This window comes from Ictidomys tridecemlineatus, chromosome 4 (assembly GCF_052094955.1).
Source record: "Ictidomys tridecemlineatus isolate mIctTri1 chromosome 4, mIctTri1.hap1, whole genome shotgun sequence".
Classification (NCBI taxonomy): Eukaryota; Metazoa; Chordata; class Mammalia; order Rodentia; family Sciuridae; genus Ictidomys; species Ictidomys tridecemlineatus.
The window spans coordinates 198,755,699-198,778,476 of record NC_135480.1 but is presented as its reverse complement, the minus strand read 5'-3'; the positions used below and the strand labels follow the sequence as shown (position 1 = coordinate 198,778,476).

General features: G+C 43.9%; 2 protein-coding genes across 2 annotated transcripts; both read right to left on the bottom strand.

The window, feature by feature from the left end:
• Positions 1 to 814: 814 nt before the first annotated feature.
• On the bottom strand, positions 815 to 1,765 carry Or1k1 (olfactory receptor family 1 subfamily K member 1). Its single transcript, XM_005320934.3, has one exon. The coding sequence runs from the start codon at positions 1,763 to 1,765 to the stop codon at positions 815 to 817; it is 951 nt and encodes a 316-aa protein (XP_005320991.1).
• Positions 1,766 to 8,742: 6,977 nt separating this feature from the next.
• Positions 8,743 to 22,774, bottom strand: Or5c1 (olfactory receptor family 5 subfamily C member 1). Its single transcript, XM_005320933.3, has 3 exons — positions 22,689 to 22,774; positions 20,136 to 20,715; positions 8,743 to 9,741 (listed from the first exon to the last, which is right to left on the bottom strand). The coding sequence occupies exons 1-3, from the start codon at positions 22,772 to 22,774 to the stop codon at positions 8,743 to 8,745; spliced, it is 1,665 nt and encodes a 554-aa protein (XP_005320990.3).
• Positions 22,775 to 22,778: the final 4 nt, after the last annotated feature.

The following is a 22,778-nucleotide window of genomic DNA, read 5'->3' as shown; positions in this document are numbered from 1 at the left end:
ATGTTTTATTTTTTTTTAAAAAAAAGTATGTGAGCTCTTTGTGGGTAAACATAAATGAAGTGCTGACATATATGATGAGTAACTCTTCCATCTGCACCTTCCTTTCTTCTCAGCTTTGATTTAATTTTATTTTATTACTGTGCTTGTCCATATCATGTCCACAGCATTTCCAGGTGTATCTGAGCAGGCAACATTATAGCAATGGAGAGAAAAAGATAAGGAAAACAGACTGCTTCTAAATGTTTGTTGACGTAAAAATACAGCAGTTCAACTCAGATGTGCAGAGTGCCCCTCCGGTGTGCCAGACTGTGTGCATATGGCGGGGTCAAACAAGGGTACGGGAAATTTTATTCATGTCTCAGATGGTTGTGAAGTCAATTTATTTTAGAACACACAATGATATGATTGAAAATAAAGTTCCAGTCCCCCTAACCCACAGAGCAAGTCCCAGGGATTGAGTATTTTCCTAGATCACGCTAAGTCTTTAGAAGATGTCCAAATGCCTGGGAGTGACTCTTAGAAGAGGTCATTATGTATCAGAAAGTGTCCAGATTTTGTCCCCTGAGAATTGGGTAAACTTGGGAAAGTCACTTCCTGTCTTTGAGCGCCAGTTTCCTTCTGTAACACTTTGTGATGATATCTGTTTCCCTGTTGCCATGGTAATAAAGTGAGATTAGGCAAGGATCTGCTTCAGGTAGGTGTTCAGAAAATGATGACCATTGTTACGATTTTTGAGGGTTAGCAGAGAACAGAGGATTACGTTTATGAGTTGTCGCTGTGGCTGATGAAATCTATTCTTGGTGTGGTCCGACCTTCAGGAGACACCAGCAGAGATCCTTTGCCCAGTGAAAAGGGCTCGGAGTGCGCCCTGCACATCGCGATTCCGGAGACTGTAGATGACCGGGTTCAGCATGGGGGTGACTATGGTGTACATGACAGTGGCCACACGGCCCCGCTCTGCCTTATATCGGGATGTGGGCCGGAAGTAGACTGCGATGACTGTCCCATAGAAGAGGCCCACCACAGCCAGGTGGGAGCCACAAGTGGACACAGCCCGGATCCTCCCAGAGGCGGAGGGCAGCCTGAGCACAGCAGCTGCAATGGCCCCATAGGAGGCAAGAATGAGCAGGAAGGGAGTGACCACCACCGCGGCACCTTCGGTGAAGATGAGCAGTTGGATGTGGCGGGTATCTGAGCAGGAGAGCCTTAAGAGAGGCTGGTGGTCACAGAAGAAGTGGGGCACTTGGTGGGAGGCACAGAAGGACAGGCGGGCCATGAGCAGGATGTGCAGGAGGGAGTGGATATGGGACACCAGCCAAGCTGTCCCCACCAGGGCCATGCACACAGCCCGCGACATCCTTGTGGCATAGTGCAGGGGGTGCCGAATGGCCACATAGCGGTCATAGGCCATAGCGGCTAGGAGGCAGCTGTCAGTTACTCCCAGGGCAAAGAAGAAGTACATCTGGGTCAGGCACCCTGCCAAGGAGATGGAGTGGTCATAGGACAACAAGTTGGCCAACATCTTGGGCACAGTGACAGAGGTAAAGCAGAGGTCAGCAAAGGACAGATGGGCCAGCAGGAAGTACATGGGTGCATGAAGGGCTGGGCTGGCCCGGATGGCAGCCACAATGAGCCCATTACCCAGGATGCCCGCCACATACAAGAACAAGAACAGCACAAAGAAAGGCCACCTCTGTCCTGGGCTTGTTGTCAGTCCCTGTAGGATGAATGGTGCTCCCTCTGAGGACTCATTGACAGCGCCCATGGCTGGCCTTGATGTTCCCCTGGAACCTAGGGGTTCCTTTTTACGGTTGGGCCATGTCCACAATGTCTGAGGGAAAAAGTGAGGGTCTTTATTGTTCAAGGTGTGCTGGATGTGAGAAAGTCATGGATTTGGAGTCAGGGAGCTCTGGTTCTACACACAGATGTGACTGTGGGCAAGTCATTACACTTCTGGACACTTCTTTCTTACTGGGCCTCAGAGTCTCAATCTGTAAAATAAAGTAATGAAAATAAGGCAGTTGAACTAGGTAATCTACAAGGGCACTTCTGGCTTTGGTATTTTGTGATTTGAAAAAAAAAAAAAGAACAAATGATATTGTTCAAGGACATAGAATAGGGAAGAAGCAAAATACAAAAGATAAAACAGAGGATTAATTTAGAAATATCTGACCAATAGGCATTTATTTCAAGAAAGAAAAAGTGAAAAGCAAGATGAACAAACAAAACCCCAGTAAAAAACCAGAATCAAGATGCTGGAGAAGAACATATCAAAGAAATACTAGAAAAATTGTGTGTGTGTGTGTGTGTGTGTGTGTGTGTGTGTGTGTGTGTGTGTGTGTGTGTTGGTATCAGGGATTGAAGACAGGGATGCTTAAACACAGAGCATGTCCCCAGCCCTTTTTATTTTATTTAGAGATAGGTTCTTGCTAAGTTGCTCAGGGCCTTGCCTAAGTCGCTGAGGCTGGCTTTGAACTCATGATCCTCCTGCATCAACCTTGCCAACCTCTGGGATTACAGGTGTGTGTGCCACCACGCCCAGCTTAGGAAAACTCCAAATCTTATGGGTTCATGTGTTATATTAAAGTGAATATGAGCTCACACCTCTTAGACATAAATAATGGAATTTTAGAACATTGGTGATAAAGAGAATAACAAATACTTCCCAAGGGCATAGAGTAAAGTGCACCCATGGTATTCTGATAACCAGATTGCCACCAGTTTTTTCATCAATTTTAGATGGTAGTACACAGTTAGATAATATCTTAAAATTATGGAGAGGGGCTGTGATTGTAGCTCAGTGATAGAGCACTTGTCTAGTATATTTGAGATACTGAGTTTGATTCTCAGTACCACATAAAAATAAATAAAATAAAGGTAGAGATGGGGATATAGCTCAGTTGGTAGAGTGCTTGCATGCACAAGGCCCTGGGTTCAATGTCCAGCACCACAAAAAATAAAATAAAATAAAATAAAGGTATTATGTCCATCTACAACTAAAAAATATTTGAAAAATTGTGGAGAAACAAGATTTTGAATTTAGAATTTTATGTTAAACCAAAATACTAATCAAGTATAAGAAAAGAAAGAAGATATTTTCAGACCTGTTAAAAAAAAAGAACAAAAAAATCTGGGTTTGGGGGTATATCTCAGTTGTAGAGCACTTGCCTAGCATGTGTGAATCCCAGGGTTTCATCCTCAGCACTGGAAAAGAAAAAAAATCAGATGCAGTAACAAATGTCCAATCATACTATCAAGGAAAAAAAATGAAAGTTTTTAAAGTTGTTTATTGTATAACTATGAAGCTGTTAACGATTCAAGCATTATCCTGATAAACCAGCCATGATACTGGAATGAGACATAGGAGTTAAAAGAATGGTCTCTAGAGTTATGCAGACACAGGTAGGGAGTTCACTCCCTTTAATACTTTCATGACTTTGTTATTCTCACTGGAAAAAAAATGAGCAAATAAATCTGGAAGATTCCCCATATCCCTGGAAATTTTTTTTTCATAAAATTAAAATACTTACCGAACATCTTGCAAGTGCCAAGGTACACGCTTTAGGGAGAAACTTGTTGGAACAGACATGTCTGTGGAGGTGCAGACTTAACTCTTTTTTTTTTTTTTAAGTGCTGAGGATCAAACCCAGGGCATCATACATGCTAGGTGATTTGCTCTATCCCAGAGCTACATCCCCATCCACAGAGGCTTGATTCTTAAGGACAGAGGCAACTTGAACCAATGCTTCTATTTTTTTCCATGTCTGAATCTCATTGCAGACACTTTGGGAAGTCCTTTAAGAGGGGCTTTAAAATGAGAGGATTTGGGACACAGGTTTGCTGAAGACTAGGCTGAGACTACCTCTGCAGGAGAATGATCTCTTAACTTATTTTAACTCTTTCTCTATAAAAAATAAGACAATCAGATAGAGACCTCCTTATCCTATGGTCCTCCTTTTCTTCCTCTACCAGTTAAGAAGAATATTCTGGCATTGTCTCCCTGTTAAGCTTTTTCTTCTTCTTTTTACAAATTCCCAACCATTTCCAAATTTCCAAGAGGTGAAAAACATAAGGGTGACTGGGTAGGATGGAGGAGAAACCTGCTTTTGGAAACTGAAATTCCGATCTGTTTAAATTGGTCCCAATAAACATTCAGATATACTGAGCCGACTGTAGAAATATTTATATGTAGTTGCAAACACACCCGAGCAAGTGTGCAAACGTGCAAATACACAGGCATGATCAATCGTACCAGAAATGTGGAACCAACATATGCATTCACTTTCAAATAGGCAGGCAAGTAGAACCACAAGATTTAAAGACCCAGCTCAGCATACGTGTAAACTCACAGTCAAATGCAATTGCATAAGCTCTTAGAGGGCGACAATCGTTTATATACACCTGTTCGTGGCAGCATGTATCACCATACACAGATGATATGTGCTGTGAACCATCATGTACATTTTCATTGGCACCTTACTCTTTGTGAACACTCTCCCAGGTGCCTGTTCATGCACACCCATTCACACCCAATCTCCTTGTTGATCACACATTCAGGCATAGCTTCAGAGTCCGCAGTCTTGCACCTTCACGCATATGGCTACACTCACCTGGGCCCGTCATGGGTCACAGAGAGATGTGCTACCCTAGAGGGGCACTTCCACATTATGCACTGCTTTCACTCCCAGTGACACCATTGTGCAGTGACGGCAGTGCCCAATCACAGCCTCACAAACAACACGTGCTCTCACACTCATGCGTAGGACTCACACACACTGTCACACACAGGAGGACAGCTGCATATTCTGAAGCCTGACCCTTGTCCCCAAGTGTATCCTCTGCCCTCCCACATCACAGGAGGAAGCAGCAGCAGGGTCTGGATGTAGCTTGTCACTGGAGAGTCTGAGGAGGGAATGATTGGCTGCACTTATGGGTCTGGGGACCTTGGGGGCAGCTTAACTTCTCCTCAGAGGCAACCCCCTTAGCCCCAGCCTTCATCTCTAGAGTAGGAAGAAGCTCAGCTCTGGGACTTGTTATCCTTTCTCTCTGGGCCCAATTTGGTGGGAGATGAGGTGATGGGTGCTGCTTCCAACTCAGGGGACATTCAGAAGCCCTGTGTATGTGTATGGCAAAGCTGCTGCTCCTTGTGAGAAAGAAGGATGAGGCAGATCTCTGGACCCCCAGAAGAATGATGGGGAGTCCAGGGTTTATAGCAGTAGCTTCTGGGGCCAACCCTCCTGTGACCTTAGCTGGGCTGGCAGCTTCTTATAGGAAGTATGGGAGTCTGAGAGGGTTTGTCCCTCTGGTGACTATGGCAATATACATGGCTGTGTGTAGAGTGTGTGCTTGGGTGTGGGGAGAGCATGGCCCTGTGTAACTATATGTGTCCAGGAGCTTGAGTGTGTCTAATTGTGCAGCTGCATCTGCATCTGTGGGGGTGGCCACACCTCTGAGACTGTCCCTTTGCTCAGGAATGTTTCCCATAGGAGCCTGGATCTAGGGTGAGGGTGTGTTTTTCTCATTGTGTTTGTGCTAAGAGGGAATTGTGTCTGCATGTAGCATTCCAGATGGGAATGGCTTTCCATGACACGATAAAAGAAAGATTCTAAATATGAAATTCAATGATTCCCTATTGTCTGTGGAGTAAAGTCCAAATTCCCCTACCTCATATCCAAGCTGCAGGTGCCCTTCTCATCCCAGATCCATAGTCTTCAAACTTCCCTCTGTGTCTTTCCCAATACACTCCTCTCAAGCCAGTTAAATTGGTCTTCTTAGAGTCTTCTCCCCACCTGACCTTACTTTACTCCTGTGCCTTTCTTTTACATTTGTCCCTGCCCCCAACATAATGCCCCTTCCTCTCGATTCCCACTCACGTTGCTGAGCCCAACTCCTCTGGTATAGTAAGTGCTCCAAATAAGACCCTCAGCTTTCCCCACTTCAAACTCACTGTTCTTCTGCCTGTCCTAGTAAATAGTGTTGAAGGAGGTTAAAAGGGATATTGTTATCAGAGTTGGATGAGCCCTGCTGGGTATCTCACTTTAGAAATGGCAATCTGACAGTTTCTCTTCCTTTGTTCTCCAGGGTGGGCCCTGTTACTGACTTCAAATCCGCCCCTTCTCCTTTCTTGTTTTCTTATCTATCAAATAGGCCCAGTGTAATAGCCTGCAACTTGTTTCCTCTGGTTGGTTTCTAGGATTCATGTAGTTATTGTCTCTGAAAGCACCTAAACACATCCTATAGGCCAAGATGTAGGGCACCGGCCCCTTTGGAAACTCTCCTCATCGTGGTGGGTGCTCCATGCCCTGAAAACCCAGGAAAGAAGCACAGACCATAAAGGAGATCTTTGAGTGGATGAAAATCCATACATTAGTAACTGGGGGCAAATCTTAAGGTCCCAGTCCTGCCATTGTCAACTCTTCTGATAATACTTCCAGTCTTTGTTGTGGCTTATGGATTGTTATGGTGACAGGAGGCAGGAGGACTTGGGGAATTGGGAAAAGATGATAGAAGCTTGTAATTGGGAGAAGGGGTTTAAATTTATTTATCAAACTTTTGTCCAAATGTGCTGAGTTTGGGATATTGTGTATCTGCTCTCAAGATACCATTTCTTCAGGAAATAGGGTGACCAACTGTGTTGGCTTGCCCAGGACTGAGGGCATCTTGGGATATGGGACTTCGAGTATAAGACTGGAATAGTTCTGAGCAAACAGGGATGAGTCGTCATTCTCTCAGGAAAACTATGAAGTTCTGTAAGATTCGAGGAGACATCTACATTCTTCTCTCCATTAGTTTGGGATCTCCAAGAAGGCCACAGTTACTAAGTGAGAGGACCCTGGTTCCAATAACAAGGAACATTACCTTCCCAGGAAGCCAGGTTGAAGCCTGTAGTCTTTCTGCAACCCAAGTGCCAGGTGGCTGATTTCTCCTTAAAGAGGAAAGTGGAGGGATGAGGCTAGCCCAGACGGGGGCCCAAGGAAGAGACTCCATTGGGAGCCTTTTGGGGTCATATTGAAGTACTGCTTGAGTCCCACACATTGCCACCCTGAACCCCCTCATCCATAATCAGGGAACTGGAAGGGTGATAAGGCAGGAGTTGACATTTTTTGTTGGCTGTGTTCCGCCTCTCTTTGGAAGCTCCTGCCCCATAACTCCTGTTTGCTCCTGCATGGAAGTGCTTCCCGGGCAGCTGCAGTGCCTTGGATTTGCCCATGTGAAACTGAGTCAAAAAAGACAAAGGAAGTCTACAAAAATTGTGAACTATGGGTGTGTGAAGGCCCGAAGAACACTGGTTCTGAACACTGGTTTTAAACCACGACTTGGTGCACTGCAGTGACTGTTGCCCAAGAGGTCGGGGGATGGTGTTCCCTTTCCTCATCACAACCCTAGCTCTGGATGTCTTAATCTTAGCACAGAGCATTAACCTAACCATATGCTAATCTGAGTGTGTTTGTAATTCCAGATGAAATTTAACTAAATCCACCAATTACCAATATCTTAGGCTTTAAGAAACATTAATCATTTTTCATAACCTTAAGTCTTAAGTCATCAAAACATGCCAGTTTAATACATAAAATATTCTTGTGCCTTTCTTCCAGTTCTTACCCCAGCCTAACTGAAATAATTAGACCATGACTCAAATTTATCACAATCATTAATCACACTCCACTTAACTGACATCTAACACAAACTGAACTGTAACTCACAGCCCCAACTTAATTAGTCTTATGTTCTAACCCCAAGATATTTGCAACTTTTCTAACTAGTCTTAAGTTTATCCAAACTCTGCCTCCTAAATTTATCCCATTTTTGCTACTCATATAAACTAATCTGAACCATAAAATTTACATAATTTTAATCCATCCATAAATTACCTGATTAATGCCTAATTCTATCTAACCCTAAGCCTCAGTTTTTCAACTGTTAGCCATACATAAAGGCTATCCTAACCATAATTCCAACCCTAATCTAACCATACTCATAATACAGATCCTAACCTCCACCATGAGCATGAACTAGTGTGACCTTGGCCAAATCCAAACCCAAGTGCAGGGATTTTTAGGAACGAGCTTCTGTTTGTCATGCAACCGCTCAGCCATTTTCCTGAGATGTGAAATACACAAGGGTAGAATGTTTGCCTTATCAATTCACTCTGGCTTCTGAAGCCGCTTTCCTGTGGTCAAGGAGTTCAGAGCATACTCACTGGCCATGAGAATCTAGGAATAACTGGAGACCACACAGCTCTCCCTTAGCCTTTGTGGGGATCAGCTTCTCCTCCTCCTCCTCCTCCTTCTTTTTCTTCTTTTAAAAAAATGTAACTTTCTAAAAAATATTTTTTTAGACATTGATGGGCCTTTATTTTGTTCATTTATATGCAGTGCTGAGAACCAAACCCAGCGACTCACACATACTAGGCAAGTGCTCTACCCCTGAGCTACAGCCCCAGCTCCAATCAGCTTCTTTAGGTGGCAAATAATGCTATTTGATATTACCCGGGAACATCTGGGAACTTTTATATTTTGAACATTGAGGACCTTCAGGGAGCTCCATAGAAACATTAACCTGGTCTTGATTCCGGCTCTAGGGCTAGCCATAGAATACTGGTGGTTTCCTGACTCCCTCCTGGATGCTTCCATTTCCCCCTTGATAATCCCTTAAACAATGACAGAAGACATCCAAATCAGAACAGCGATTTCTTTACCCGCGGTGATGGGACAGAGTGTCCTGGTCTTTCCAGAGTCAGACTTAACCAGCCTCCTGGGACCAGTCCCTGGTACCTCTCCCTGGACAGCAGAATCGACTCCGGGTCCGCCTCAGGGCCTCCTTGACCTCCTTGTTGCGGAGGCTGTAGATGAGGGGGTTGAGGGCTGGAATGACAAGGGTGTAGAACACAGATGCCATCTTGTCTGTGTCCAGGGCATAGCTGGAGCTGGGACGCAGGTACATGAAGATGAGGGTCCCATACAGCATGGCCACAGCTGTGAGGTGGGAGCCACAGGTAGAGGCTGCCCTCCGGCGGCCCTCGGCCGACCGCATGCGGACCACAGCCCCCGCGATGAAGCCGTAAGACACAGCGATGGCCAACACCGTGGCTGTCTGGATGAAGCCACAGACAGCGAAGAGGAGGACTTCGTTGAGACTGGTGTCATCGCATGAGATGGCCAGTAGTGGGGGGATGTCACAGAAGAAGCTGTTGACCTCCCGGGAGCGGCAGAAGCTCAGGCGGAAGGTGAAAGTTGTGTGGATGAAGGCACTCACTGCCCCTCCCAGGCCTGATGCCCCCAGCAAGGCCAAGCACAGACGTGGTGACATAACCGTGGTATAGAGAAGCGGGTTCCCGATGGCCACATAGCGGTCATAGGCCATGGCGGCCAACAGGCAGCACTCTGCATCAGCCAGCCCCGCGAAGATAAACATCTGGAGGGCACAGGCTGCATACGGGATGGTGGCACGGGGCAGCAGCAAGTCCACTAACATCTTGGGGCCAATGGCTGAGGAATAGCAGGCATCCAGAAGGGAGAGGTTGGCCAGGAAGAAGTACATAGGGGTGTGGAGCCGGGCATTCCCATGGATCAGCAGCACCAGGCCCATGTTTCCCAGCAGGCTCACCAGGTAGATGGGCAAGAAGATCAAGAAGAGGGTCACACGCAGGTCCCAGCGATCTGTGATGCCCAGGAGGATGAATTCCACAGGGGCAACCCTGGCCCAGGTGACATTCTCTGAGCTCATCCTGCTGGACAGAGACTTGAGGAGAGGCAAAGCAAGAGGGAGATGAGAGGCCATCATGGAAAGAGAAAGCACCAGAAGTCAGGTAGACTTGGGTTTCAATCCTAATTGAAACAAAGTCGCTGTTAGACCTTGGACAAGTCACATAACTTCTCAAAATCTTTATTTTGAACACTGAGAAGTTATGGCAAGTTTGCCCTTGCAAAGACAGGAGTCTGTCTGTCTTACTCACTTTTGTATCCACAATACTGAGAACATTCCCTGGCACATAGCAGATGCTCAATAAATATTTGTTAAATGAACCAGGATGACATTTAGTTTAGTGTCTGGCCAAGGATTAAAAATTTTATGACTATATCTGCATTTTCCTTTCCAGTGTCCTGGGGAGGAAAAGAGAAAATGGAATGGGCAGAAAAGTCCCCCGATCCAAAGGGCAACTAATTATGGACTTTAACATTTTCTGGGAGGACATTTTCCCATAGGAGTAAGACCTGGGAAAGGAAAGCCTTGGTATCCTTGGGGGAGAGTTTGGTGTGGAAAGAACAGAGAGGGTCAACTCCTTTACTGTGCTGATTCTTCACCTCTCTGCGCCTTGGTTTTTTCATCTGGGCAATGGGGAAAGCTGCAAGGATTTAGTGAGATAATGCATGTAAAGCATCTCACACAGGGCCGGGTACCTAACAGGCATTTATAGAAGTTCCAGTGAACTGAACTGAATTGAGTCAGATGCTTTTGGCTCAATACAGGAAGGAAGCAACTCCCAGGCAAGCAAAAATCAGCCTAGTTCCCCCAAGGGCAATGTAGCTTCACACTCCCTTGACTTTGTACTTGTTCCCTCTAAAAACCCATTTCTTCTTTTTGTGTTTGACACAGACTATCTCCAGTGTGAAGTCCTCTCTGATCTCAAAAAAAACCAAACTTCCCCCTCATCTGTGCCTGCAGCAGTGGAACATGCATCTATCGCAACTATGGTAGCATGTCACCAGTCAATCCCAAATGTTTTTGACATGTCTGCTCTCCTGGGGGCTTTGAGCTCCTTGTTTCAATAATCATTAAAAAAAACCATTTATTGAATATTGCTATGTGATAAGAATGGGCCTGTAATTCATTTTTGATTTTCCAAGCTCTGGTGTGTAATTAATGCTTGGTAAATGTTAGTTGGATGTAAAAACAGTGAGAAGAGCATGGACTAGCAGCATTTAGGATTGGTTTTGAGTCCAGTTTCTGTCACTTCCTGCTGTAACTTCAAGCAAGTCACTTTGGTTCCCACATCTCTGTTGCCTAAGAGGCAATGCGTGTGTAGCAAAGGGCCTGGAGCTGAGTGAAGTCTCTTCCCCTCCCCACCTTTTTTCAGTACTAGGGATTGGGTGCTTCACCACCAAGCTACAACCCCAGAACTTTTTATTTTTATTTTTTTGAGACAGGGTCTGGTTTAATTGCTTAGGGCCTGACTAAGTTGCTGAGGCTGGCCTTGAACTTGTGATCCTCCTGCCTCATCCTGCAGGAGTGTCTGGGTTTACAGGTGTGTAATGTAAAGCCACTGCGCCCAGCTTTCTCTTTCTCCCTTTAACAGAAGGTTGGATGTGTGGGAGGGGAACAGGGGATCATGAACTAAAATTGAATTCCATGCATGTATGAGTTTGTTGGGATGAACCCAACTACTATGTATAATTATTAAGCTCTAATTTAAAAAGAGTGGTTAGAAGTTTGGGACTTCCCTTTCTGGTGAAGACGATGAAAATCTTTCTACAAAGCACAGCTTGGATGAAATAGTTTGAGGATACTGATACCACATGTTGGTGAGGTCCACGCTTGTGGAATGTAAATTGGGACATTTTCTATAACTGTGCATTCCCTAGTTTCTTAGCCTGCCTGAGTTTCTATAGAAAATTTCCATAGGCCCAGTGGCTTAAGCAACAAACATTTATTTTTCACAGATTGAGATGTCTGAGATCAGATCAAGGTGTCAGCATAGTTGGATTCTGGTGAGGGCTGTCTCTCTGGATTGCAGACAGATACCTTTTTGCAGTATTTTCACATAGTGTAGAGATGGGGGAAGGGGAAGGGAAGGTTGAGAGAGAGAGAGAAGGAGAGAGGGAGGGAGGGAGAAAGAGAGAGAGAGAGAGAGAGAGAGAGAGAGAGAGAGAGAGAGAGAGAGAGAGAGAGAGAGAAAGGGAACATTCATTGATCTCTTCTTATAAGGGCACTGATTCTATCATGAGGACCCCACCCTAAGTGTTATGCGCCAGGGTACATGGGCAAAGACCAAACAGAGTCCCTTTTACCCTGAGACTCCACATCATGTAAGAAATGCTTCTCCCATGGGAACACCCCGCCTCTGTGCCCATCAACAGTTGCTTAGCATAGCTTTTTGGTGACACAAAATGGCAATTCTTATACAATATAAAATTGTTCTCTTTTTGGTTCTCATTTTTCTTGAACAATGTACCTGTCAGAGATTGATTATCCAGACATTAGTAACCATTCTTTAACTTGTACTCAATTAGGGATGTTTTGACTCACTCCCATTTCTGCTTATGTTTTTAGATTTCATGACGTTTGGTTATGATTTTGAATCATGGCAACAGCCACCTATGATTAATATGGTTTTGGACTATAAAAGGTATACCTCAACCCCTGGGAGTGGGTTGAAGGGTGTAAACCTGCATGCAGCCTCCTGCCAGCTGGTGGATGGTTCTGACTCCTGCTTTAAGATTGACTCGGTGATTTACTGCAATCTCGCCATAACATAAGGGCTTCATTTAACTTAATTATCTCTCAAAGGGCCACTTTCCAAATACCAGCTACATATTGGGGAGATTAGGATTTCAACATTGATTTGGGGCTCACATTTGGGGTTCCATCACACCTATTAATTCCACTTATGGGTGTTTACTTTTGAAAACATTAACGTGTATACAGGGAGACACACATAAGGGTGCATGCACTCCTTGACTCTTCACAATGGCCAACCATTAGTGATAACCAATCTTTATCAATTACCTCATGGGGATTAAATGGGAAAGGAGTCACTTAGATGCATCAATACGGAGAAAGCTCAAATCCAGAACTTGCAAAAAAAAAATACAGATTGATAAGAAAATACAAAACAACAACAACAATAATAATAGTTGATTATAAACTGTAGTCACTCACTAGCAAAATCTAAAAAGTTATCTCTTAGAAACAGAGAGCAGAAAGGTGGTTACTAGAGGCTGGAGCAAGGAAGGAAGGGGAAAGGGGAAATGCCAAAGGGTCCAAAGCTCAGACTAGAGAACTATGTTTCGTTGTTCCATCACACTGCGTGGCACTTCATTGTCCTATAATAACCCTACCTAAGTGTTTGTCCTCCACCTAATGGAGCATCTTAAGTTCAGGTACCTTGTCTAGTTCACCCTTCCACCCTTAGGGACATAGGTGTTTAGGGATCTCTTCATTCTCCTACTTGGGGTCACTGGTGAAAGTCAGATAAATTCTAGGAGTAGGAAAATACAGTGGGGGTTTAGCTCCACTCAACTTCAGGTTGCCCATGAACAGAGTCAACTGCCTGAATGAAATTCTGCATGCAGAACCCAGTTGATGGACAACCCCTTGTGTGTTTCGTTCTATCGATCTGGAAAGCCATCATCACCATAGTGGGGTAGGGAGGGGGAGCATGGGAGGAATAGACGAACTCTAGATAGGGCAGAGGGGTGGGAGGAGAAGGGAGGGGGCATGGGGTAATTAATGATGGTGGAATGTGATGATCATTACTATCCAAAGTATATGTATGAAGACATGAATTGATGTGAACATACTAAGTATACAACCAGAGATATGAAAAAATGTGCTCTATATGTGTAATAAGAATTGTAATGCATTCTACTGTTATATATAAATTAAAAAAAAACAAAGCCATCATCACTCACCTTTACAAAGTGAGGGGTAGAACTGCTTTGAGTGCCTTTCCATTTTTCCATCTGTAAAATGGGGATGATAAGTTTTCAGGGCTTTTATTTTTTGCTTTGAAATTTTTGATGCAAAGATCCTCAAGCTTCAGTTAAGTGAATTTTATGGAGTGTGTGTGTGTGTGTGTGTGTGTGTGTGTGTGTGTAAAACATAATTCTCCATTAATCTCTCTCTCTCTTTCTCTCTCTTGTCTTACTACCAATGGGAAGAAAACTTGAAATTCTAGGTTGGGTGTGTAGTTCCATGTAGGAGTTGCCAAGGAAACAGGAGGACTCAGGCTTCCACAAGAAATCATTTCTGGATTTGCTCTCAGGTGCTAATCAGTGCTAAAGGGGTATATTATCTTGAAAGTAAGAAAACTGACTGGACTTTAAGGCTCCTGGCTCTATTTAGTCTAAAGTTGACTTTCTTTTCATAATGGTTTTTTTATTGGTGCATTATGATTATACACAACAGTGGGATTCATTGTGACATATTAATACATGCACATAAGTTGATCACTCTCATTCCCCAGCACCTCCTCTTTCCCTACCTACTCCTCCCTCCCAGCCACATTTTTCTACTCTAATGGTTTCTCTTCTATTATTATTATTTTGAAGTAGTGCATTACAATTATATATAAAAGTTCATTTTCTAATCTTTTCAACTTTTCTGATTTGTTTAATTGCACATTTATCTTTGAGTCCCTGGGTTTAAAGCTTCTGAAGTCTATGTATCTATTTATGTATCAATGCACATATGTACCTATCTATTCTAAGATTGTAAAAATATCTCCTGTGTTTTTCTTGTAATGCTTTCATAATTCCATTTTTTTGAGGGGGGCAGTACCAGGGATTGAACTCAGGGGCACTTGACCACTAAGCCACATCCCTAGCCCTATTTTGTATTTCATTTAGAGACAGGGTCTCACTAAGTCTCACTTGCTAAGCTTGCTTTGAACTCATCATCCTCCTGCCTCAGCCTCCTGAGCCTCTGGGATTAAAGTCGTGCACCACCTTGCCTGACTCAGTTTCATTTTTATGGTTAAATGTTTAGTGCATCTGGAATTTACTTTGGTGCATGTTGTAAAGGTAGCAAACTAAGCAGAAAGGGTGGGCAGAAGGTAACTTGGAGAGTTCAACATCACGGTAAAGTTGTGAAGTATTCCTCTCTTCAGCTGTAAGTTCTGTGAGAATGGAGGTAGTGTCTCTTTCTCTGTTATTTCCAAGTATCTGGCACAGCTGGGCACAAAGTGGGTGTTCAGTAAATTATTTTGAAATGATGAAAGCAGCTACTGCATATATTCACTGTGACTGGCTAAAGGCTTTTATGTATTCCATTCTGCAGCCAAGGAAATTCCATCCATCCACCCCTCCTGCTTGGATTAGGGTGACCAACTGTCCCAGTTTGCCTAGAACTGTCCCAGTTTTATCCCTGGGGGTCTTGTATTCCAAATACCCCTCCATTCCTGGAAAACTGGGATGGTTGATCCCTATGCCTTGGATTATTCTTCCCTTTCAGGAACGTGAGGAGTATGTGTGAGGGGAATGCTGTATGGAACCCATTTCTGTAACTGAAGAAAGGCTTTGCCTTCACATGCCTGACCTTCTTTCTTTTCTCTCTCTCTCTCTCTCTCTCTCTCTCTCTCTCTCTATTATATATATATATATATATATATATATATATATTTATTTATTTATTTATTTATCAGTGCATTATAGTTGAACACAATGGTGGGGTTTGTTGTTACAAATCTGTGTGCTTGACTCCCTAGCTCTTAAAACACTTACTGAGAACAGACTGGTTCCACTTGGGTCAGTATGTGTTGGCTCCCAGCCTTCACTTCTCCTGCTGCTACTTCTTAAAGATTTGCTCTAGCTCGGGAGGCTGGTAGGTAGCATGGCTGGGGTCCCCGCCTGGTGCATCTGATCTCTTCTCCAGTGTCCTCAAGTCCCTTTCCTTCTCTGGATAGGGGTATATTATCTTGAAAGTAAGAAAACTGAGTTCTGCAGAAGGGAAGAGACTTGTCCCAGAATACACAGCTATGAAGGGGTAGATCTGGAACCTGAGCTCAGATCTCCTTGTATTTCCTTAAAATGCTGTCTCTGAAAAGAGACCATAAATATGCCTCTTAATAAATTACCGAGTTACTCGTTGCAGTTTTTTTTTTTTTTGTCCCCTCATCTATAGAGTGAGCAGTTTGGACCAGATCAACATCTCCCACTCTACTCAATGGGTTGATGTCATTGGAATTACTGGTGGAATTTTGTGGAAAGCGACATTGCTACACAAGTGTCCAGAAATTCTAAACAATTGATCTAGAGTGAGGCTCAGGAATCTGCAACTGAAAAAAGAAAGTTCTAGGTAGCTGGTGTGGTGGTGTACACCTCTGATTCCCCCTGGAAGGCTGAGGCAGCCTGGAAAACTTAGTGCAGGCCTTAAGCAATATAACAAGTCCCTGTCTTAAAAAAGAAAAAAAAAAAAAAAAAAAAAAAGGACTGGGGTTGGGCTCAGTGTTAAATCTTGGGTTCAATCTCTACCATCCCCAATTTTTTTCCCGGTGATTCTAATGTACAGCTGATCTGGCCCTCCCAAGCCGAGCTTCCAGTCTGGTTAAGGTGGCCTCCTGCCATTTCTCAATGTGTGGCTTGCCCTTTTCTTAACAACCCTGAATTCTTAGCTTATTTCTCCCCAGCATGCAGTCATGTAATATGCCTTGACCCAGACACCAGCTGCTGTCCCTGTGACGGTGTGTGGTTATGGGTTGTAAGGACATACCTATAAATGGAGGTAGGTAGGGAGCTCTTCATCAGAGCATCTTCAGTCCAGTCTTTGGGGGTGAAAATGGCAGAGAAGGGAGCAGGGATGCGCCCCAGCCAGGAGGTAGGAAGAGGGGACTTAAAGTCTTCTTGGCCCCTGAGGGAATGGCTTTCTGTTTTCCTCCTGAAGCTTCCTTCTCTCTCTGCTATCCCAGAGTCCATGGAGAATCTCCATATCCCTTGTGGATGTTGTGACAGTGGGTGGCAGGGGATTGCCAAGGATGACTCACTTTTTTTAGTTCCTGGGGAGATTAGAGAAGTTTGACTGAGTGGGTCCCCAGGCTCTATGTGGGGAAGACAAACACATTACTCCACGAAAGGGGTCCCTTTGGCTCACTTTCTTTGGAACTCAGTCTATAAATATTTCACTATGATTTAGAATCTTTGAAGCCCTTCTACACAAACTCAATTTTTCTTGTGGTTCTAACAAGTTATGCTCTTCCTCTTGCCTGAAATATCTTGCCTCTTCCTCATCTACTGGTAAACTCTTCCTTTAGGAAAAGCTCAGATATTGCCTTCTGCAGGAAGACTTCCTGCCTCTGCGGCAGAGATACTCTTTTTTTTTTTTTTTTGTAGTTGTAGATGGACAGAATGCCTTTATTTATTTTTATGTGATGCTGAGGATTGAACTCAGTGCCTCATGCATGCTACATGAGCTACAGCCCCAGGCCCCCAGAGCTTCTCTTTTCCACTGTACATCTTGAAAATGCTCACATGGCAGCATGAATCAGAGACAGACAAGGACCCAGATGACTGTGTATGATGCTGTCCTAGACTGGAAGCAAACTGAGGTCAGGGCCAGGTATAGAGTAAGCCTTCAGGAAATCAAGTCAGAATTGCTAGAGATGGGTCCAGGCATGAGTGATTTTTTTTTTTAAAGCTCTCATGATTTAAAACCACTTGGAATGTCCATGTAGGATTAAGAACCACTCCTTGGAGATGGGAATGGGGCTGAGCCTAAAGTCAGGGCCAAATGACTCAGGCTCTGGGGAGTAGGTGGTTATGATATGGCATCACCTAATTTCTATAATGTGACTTACAGCTAACCTGTCCTTCAGGTTAGCAAAGTGTTCTTTAGTTGTAACTAGTGTTTATTAATTCTGCTATGCTCTGAACTTTTCAGAGTGTGGGATAAAATTATGAATGGAAAATCCATGGTCCCTTTCATGAAACTTACAGGGAGAAAGGGTCAAAGTTGACTAAACAAAAAATATTGGGGAGAGATAAGTATCTCAGGAGAGAGATAGGCATGCGTAAGGGCCTGGAAGTGGGAATGCAAGTGGAACGTTTGAAGGCTTGAAAGAAGGCCCATGGGGCTTGTGCTCAGAGAGTGGTGAGAGGGGGTGCTGCTGTGCCTACAGAGAGAGGCAGAGGCCAAAATAGTGGAGACTTTCTGGCCATATGGAATATATGTCTTTCTTTTATATCCCCCAAATAATGAATAACTACTGAGAGGTTTAAGGAAGGGCCACATCATGATGAAATGTACGTTTTCAAGTGATCACTCTGATTGGTGCGAGTAGAAAGGATTTAAGGGAGACCAGTCAGGGGCCTGTTCATAGTCCAGGACAGAGATGACATTGATCTGGTCTGAGGTATGACAGTGTACAAGGAGAGAGGATTTGAGAGCATGGATTTGATAAATATACTTTGGAGTAGAATCAATGGAACTTGGGGAGGGGCTGTGGTGGGTGATGCAGAGGAAGGAAAAAAGCTCAATTGTTGACTTAATAAATATTTATGGAGTGTCTTCAATGAACCAGTCCATATTCTGAACAAAGAGCCAATTACATCTGAGTCTTATGTTTTGTCAGAGGAAGAAAGATAATGAAGACAAAAACAAAAACAAAACAAAGAACTAAGTGATATAATCTATTCAAGGCAATGAGTGCTATTATGTGATACCCATTGCTACAATACATAACAACAACAACAGCACTCACTACCCTTGCCAAGACACACTAATTCCGTATAGCTGTGTGCAATAAAATAGAGCCCATCTGGTTGGTATACTCTTGGAATGACTGGTCACATGGGATTTCCATGCCCTGGAGTCATATGGGAAAAAATTGGCTCTGATCCAATGTTTCATGACCTAAGACCAAATTCAGCATAATAAATTCTGTATTTTATATGTCAGATGGAGCCATCTTTCTCAGATACACCTATGTTTTCAGAAACTATAGTTGTGTGCAAGGTTTGGAGACCTATGACTTAACAAAGTTTGCTGGGAAAGTAAAGAAGAGAGGAAAACCATCACAGAGTTGATAGTTCAATGATACACTGTATCTCAGTGAGTGTTGTGTTGCTTTAACACAATGGAGCATACATATAGCCTTTAGTCTCTGATTTTTTTAAAATATTTTTTTAGTTGTAGATGGACAAAATAACTTTATTTTGTTTATTTATTTTTATGTGGTACTGAGGCTTGAACCCATCTCCTCATACCTGCGAGGCAAACGCTCAGCCACCGCTGAGCCACAACCTCAGCTCCTAGTCTCTGATTTTATTTATGTAGATTAATGCTTTGGGTTTGATCCATGCTATTCACTGTGTGTGGTCTATCTTGGTTAGTGTTCTGTGGGCACTTGAACAACAGATTGATATTCTGCCACCGATGTCAGGTAACTTGCTGAAGCCATTCTTCTAGTTTTCTTCAGTGGCATTTTTAAATGTCTCTTAATTAGTCTTGGAATTTCCAACTGTTAGGATAGAATGCTCAAAGAAATTTCTTGAGATAGAGTCTCATGCTCAGAAAGCAAAATTTATTAGCAGGTAAGGCCTGCGAGGCTGCCCAGGAGAGTGTCACAGCAGCCAGAATTATTTGAATAGCGTTTTTATATATTTTTAAACAGGGAACAAGAGCAAGCTGAAAATGACCTTGAGTGCATCAAGCTATTGACCTGGGGTGCAGGTGTTTGGGTAACATCAGATTTTTGTATTTAGGGAACTTGGAAGTGGGGTGGTTATGGGAACAGAGTATCTTAAGTTTCTTTTTCTTGGCAGTTTATAAGTTTTGGTTCTGAGTCCCAGAACCAAAATAGAGTTACTAATGTCTAGAATATCCCATTATTTCCCCCTTTTTGTTTTATTATGGCAGAGGGCTGAAGGTCAGTCTTCTGTAGCTACTTGCAGCTGGGAAGGGGCGGTGGTCTCCAGGTAGGGAAGTGTGGTCATGGGGTTTAAGTTTTTGTTTTTGTTTTTAAATAGTTTCCAGGTGTGGTCATTCTGTGATCCTCTGGGTATCCTTCTGGTTGGAGTCTTGTGTAGCTTCCCAGGACCATATGGTTGGTTCACTGGTGAAGATATTTATCTGGTTCATCAAGAAATTTTGGAAGCAATTGAAAATGCAAGGACCTATAAGAATTATTAAGAGAATCATTGGTAAAGGCCCGATTAGGGGGGTTATCCAGGGCCAGAGCCCCCTAGGAGCTCCACACCCCAGGGAGAGTGGTCTCTTTTAGCTATCTCTGTGGCCAGTTTCATTTGTTTATTTGCTGCATCTTTAACTATTTACAATTACAATGTCAGAGTCTTCATTTCAAGTTAAGCATCCATTTTCTTTAATGTGATTTTTCCCCCATATATTAAATGTGTAAGTCTAGGGAGGAAAATGTGTTGAAAAGTTTGGGAACTTAGGCAGAAGGGCTTTCTATGGGGCAGAACATCTCCTCCAGCAAAGTAGTCTTCATAAAGCCATTTTATATCCTTGTTCCTCAAGCTGTAGATAAAGGGGCTTAGCATAGAGGTGACCACTGTGTATATCACAGATGCCACCATTCCAAAATCTGCTGAAAAGGCCAGGAGGATGGAGCAGAGCCAGGACGTGGCCACCAGCAGCTGGGGACACATGATAATGGTGTAGTGCAGAGGCAGGCAGATGGCCATGTAGCGGTCATAGGCCATGATGATCAGCAGGAAGTCATCCAGCAGGGCCAGTGCCATGAAGTAGTACATCTGCAGGAGGCACCCAGTGTGGGAGATGGTGTGCTGCTGCGTGTGGATGTTCACCAGCACCTTGGGGACGATGGTGCAGGTGAAGCAGGTATCGACGAAGGACAGGTTGGCCAGGAAGAAGTACATGGGTGTGTGGAGGTGTGGGTCAGAGCCAATGGCCAGGATGATGAGCAGGTTGCCCAGCAGGGTGACCAGGTACATGCCCAGGAAGAGCCCAAACAGGAGAGGTTGCTGCTCTGGGTGCTCAGAGAAGCCCAGGAGCAGGAAGTCAGAGACAATGGTTTGCTTTCTAATTTCCAAGATAGAGAAAATAGAGCAGAGTGTTGTTTACAAAAAGTAGGTTCTAAAAATCACAGAGTCCAAGAACTGTGATGTTTTTTTCCTCTGTTCCTTCAAGAGAACCCTGAGATTCAGTAGTAGATATAATTACATGTATACAAACATGAAAAGTTTGGGGACCATGAACCATGGTAATCAGGCATCACCTTGGGGGTGTTGGTGACTAGGTTCCTGTGATCAGGCAAGTTGACCCCCATGTGTCTGAATGAGGCTGAGCTGGATTTCAGCTGGAATGAACCTCTCTAAGCTTTAATTCCTTTGTATATTTTACAACAACTTTTTCAATCTCTTTATCTTGTTGTGGAGCTTGTTTTGGGTTCATGTAATTCTAGGATTCAGTGGGTGATGCGAGGTGCACCTATGTATGTGAGTGTGCATTTAAAGGAAGTGAAGCTGGGCACCATGGTGCACACCTGTAATCCCAGCAGCTTGGAAGGCCGAGGCAGGAGGATCATGAGTTCAAAGCCAGCCTCAGCAACTTAGTGAGGCTGTAAGCAACTGAGTGAGACCCTGTCTCTAAATACAATACACAAAAAGAGGAGGGGGGAACTAAGACTAGGGATATGGCTCCGTGGTTAAGTGCCCCTGGGATTAATCCCTGGTATACTGAGAGTGCTCTGCCCTTTTGTCTTCAAGGAACTTTCCAATGAATTAACATGGATGTTAGAACATCATAAATGGAATAGTCCTTTGTCGTTACAGGGCACATTGTTTCATTTTTGTCATCAACAGTATCATCTGCAGCATCAGTTTCAGGATCATGGGCTTTAAGGTCTAGAGTGCTGGGAATCTTTTCTCTTTCTTTTTTCCTTGTCCTTCTTGGGCTGTCTCTGGCCTCCTTGATCTTCCATTTTTTGTCTGTGCAGTGTGTACCAGCTTCATAGAGTCACTGAAGTTATCGTGAGATAGCATGTGAAAGGCACGCCTTCAATGTGGGAGTGACCATTACTCCCAGCGCAGTGGCAGATGATGCACCTGAGCCGGGACCCACAGCGCCTGGCTCGTGTAGACAGCGGGCTTTACAGCTCAGTTTCTCACTCGCCTCTTTTCACTTTTGTAAATGTTTGCCCCCTTTGAGCCTCACTTTACTGGTAAATAGAAGCATATAATCATCCTGCCTGGTGGATGTACTGAGGGGTCACAGGCTGGCTGGAATCACTTGAAAAATTTCTTTGTGAACCATGACGTAGAGTTGAAATGAGCAATTCCAAGGTTCCTGATTATTAGCGGGAGGAAGAGATGGAATATGCCGTGGCAGCAGCTCATCTCATACCTGCTTAATGTGATGATTACAAGGATAATGTGCCCTCTAGAATGGGACAGGATTTCCTCATTTTTTACTCTCCCTGTGACTTTGAGAAGGTCACCTTCTCTTTCTGGTGTCCTCCATCTGTTTACATATTTGCCATTGTTGATAGTAAATGAAGAGGGCCATTGATTCTGGTTACTACCTGATGGGAGAGGGTCTTGTGAGTTGGGTGACGTAAAATGAAGAGTCATCATGATCATCAATGTCACGAACCTTGGGTGATTATGACTGCACTCCCACTTGTCAGTGGCAAAGCATTTTTGGAGTCTGGAAACCCTGGGCAAACTCGTCAGATGACTTAATCATTCAATCCCCAATATCATTAACTATGACGGGGATAAAAAGTACATTTTAAGCAGTTATTTGATGGTTTTAAAAAAAGGATGTAAAGAGTTTGGTAAATTGTAAGTGCATATGAAGGGGGAGAGTGTTGGTGTTGACTTAGGGTGGTGGCTGAGAGTGATTCTGGGAACAATGCCCACCGGGGACTCATGGCCTCATGTTTCGACGGATGCTGTGGTGATAGGGTTGATGAGGCAAATGAAAATAAGATGCTCTTTCCTGACAAAGGGCTGTTCAGTTTACAAAGTTCTCATGTCCGCAGGTTTTATTACTGTACGGGTCCTGTGTTCTGACATTGCTGCAGCCTGGGGAAGTTGTTCTGAGTCCTGTTCTCCTTAATGACCACAGGTTGGACCATCAAG

What these genes read in the sequence shown, in the direction of transcription:
- Or1k1 (XM_005320934.3), bottom strand. Translation starts at nt 1,765, where the DNA reads ATGGGCGCTGTCAATGAGTCCTCAGAGGGAGCACCATTCATCCTACAG.
- Or5c1 (XM_005320933.3), bottom strand. Translation starts at nt 22,774, where the DNA reads ATGGTCCAACCTGTGGTCATTAAGGAGAACAGGACTCAGAACAACTTC. An exon ending in CAGAACACAGGACCCGTACA is followed by an intron (nt 20,716 to 22,688) that starts GTAATAAAACCT and finishes CTTGGAAATTAG; the next exon opens with AAAGCAAACCATTGTCTCTG. An exon ending in ACTACTTTGCTGGAGGAGAT is followed by an intron (nt 9,742 to 20,135) that starts GTTCTGCCCCAT and finishes CCTCTCCTCAAG; the next exon opens with TCTCTGTCCAGCAGGATGAG.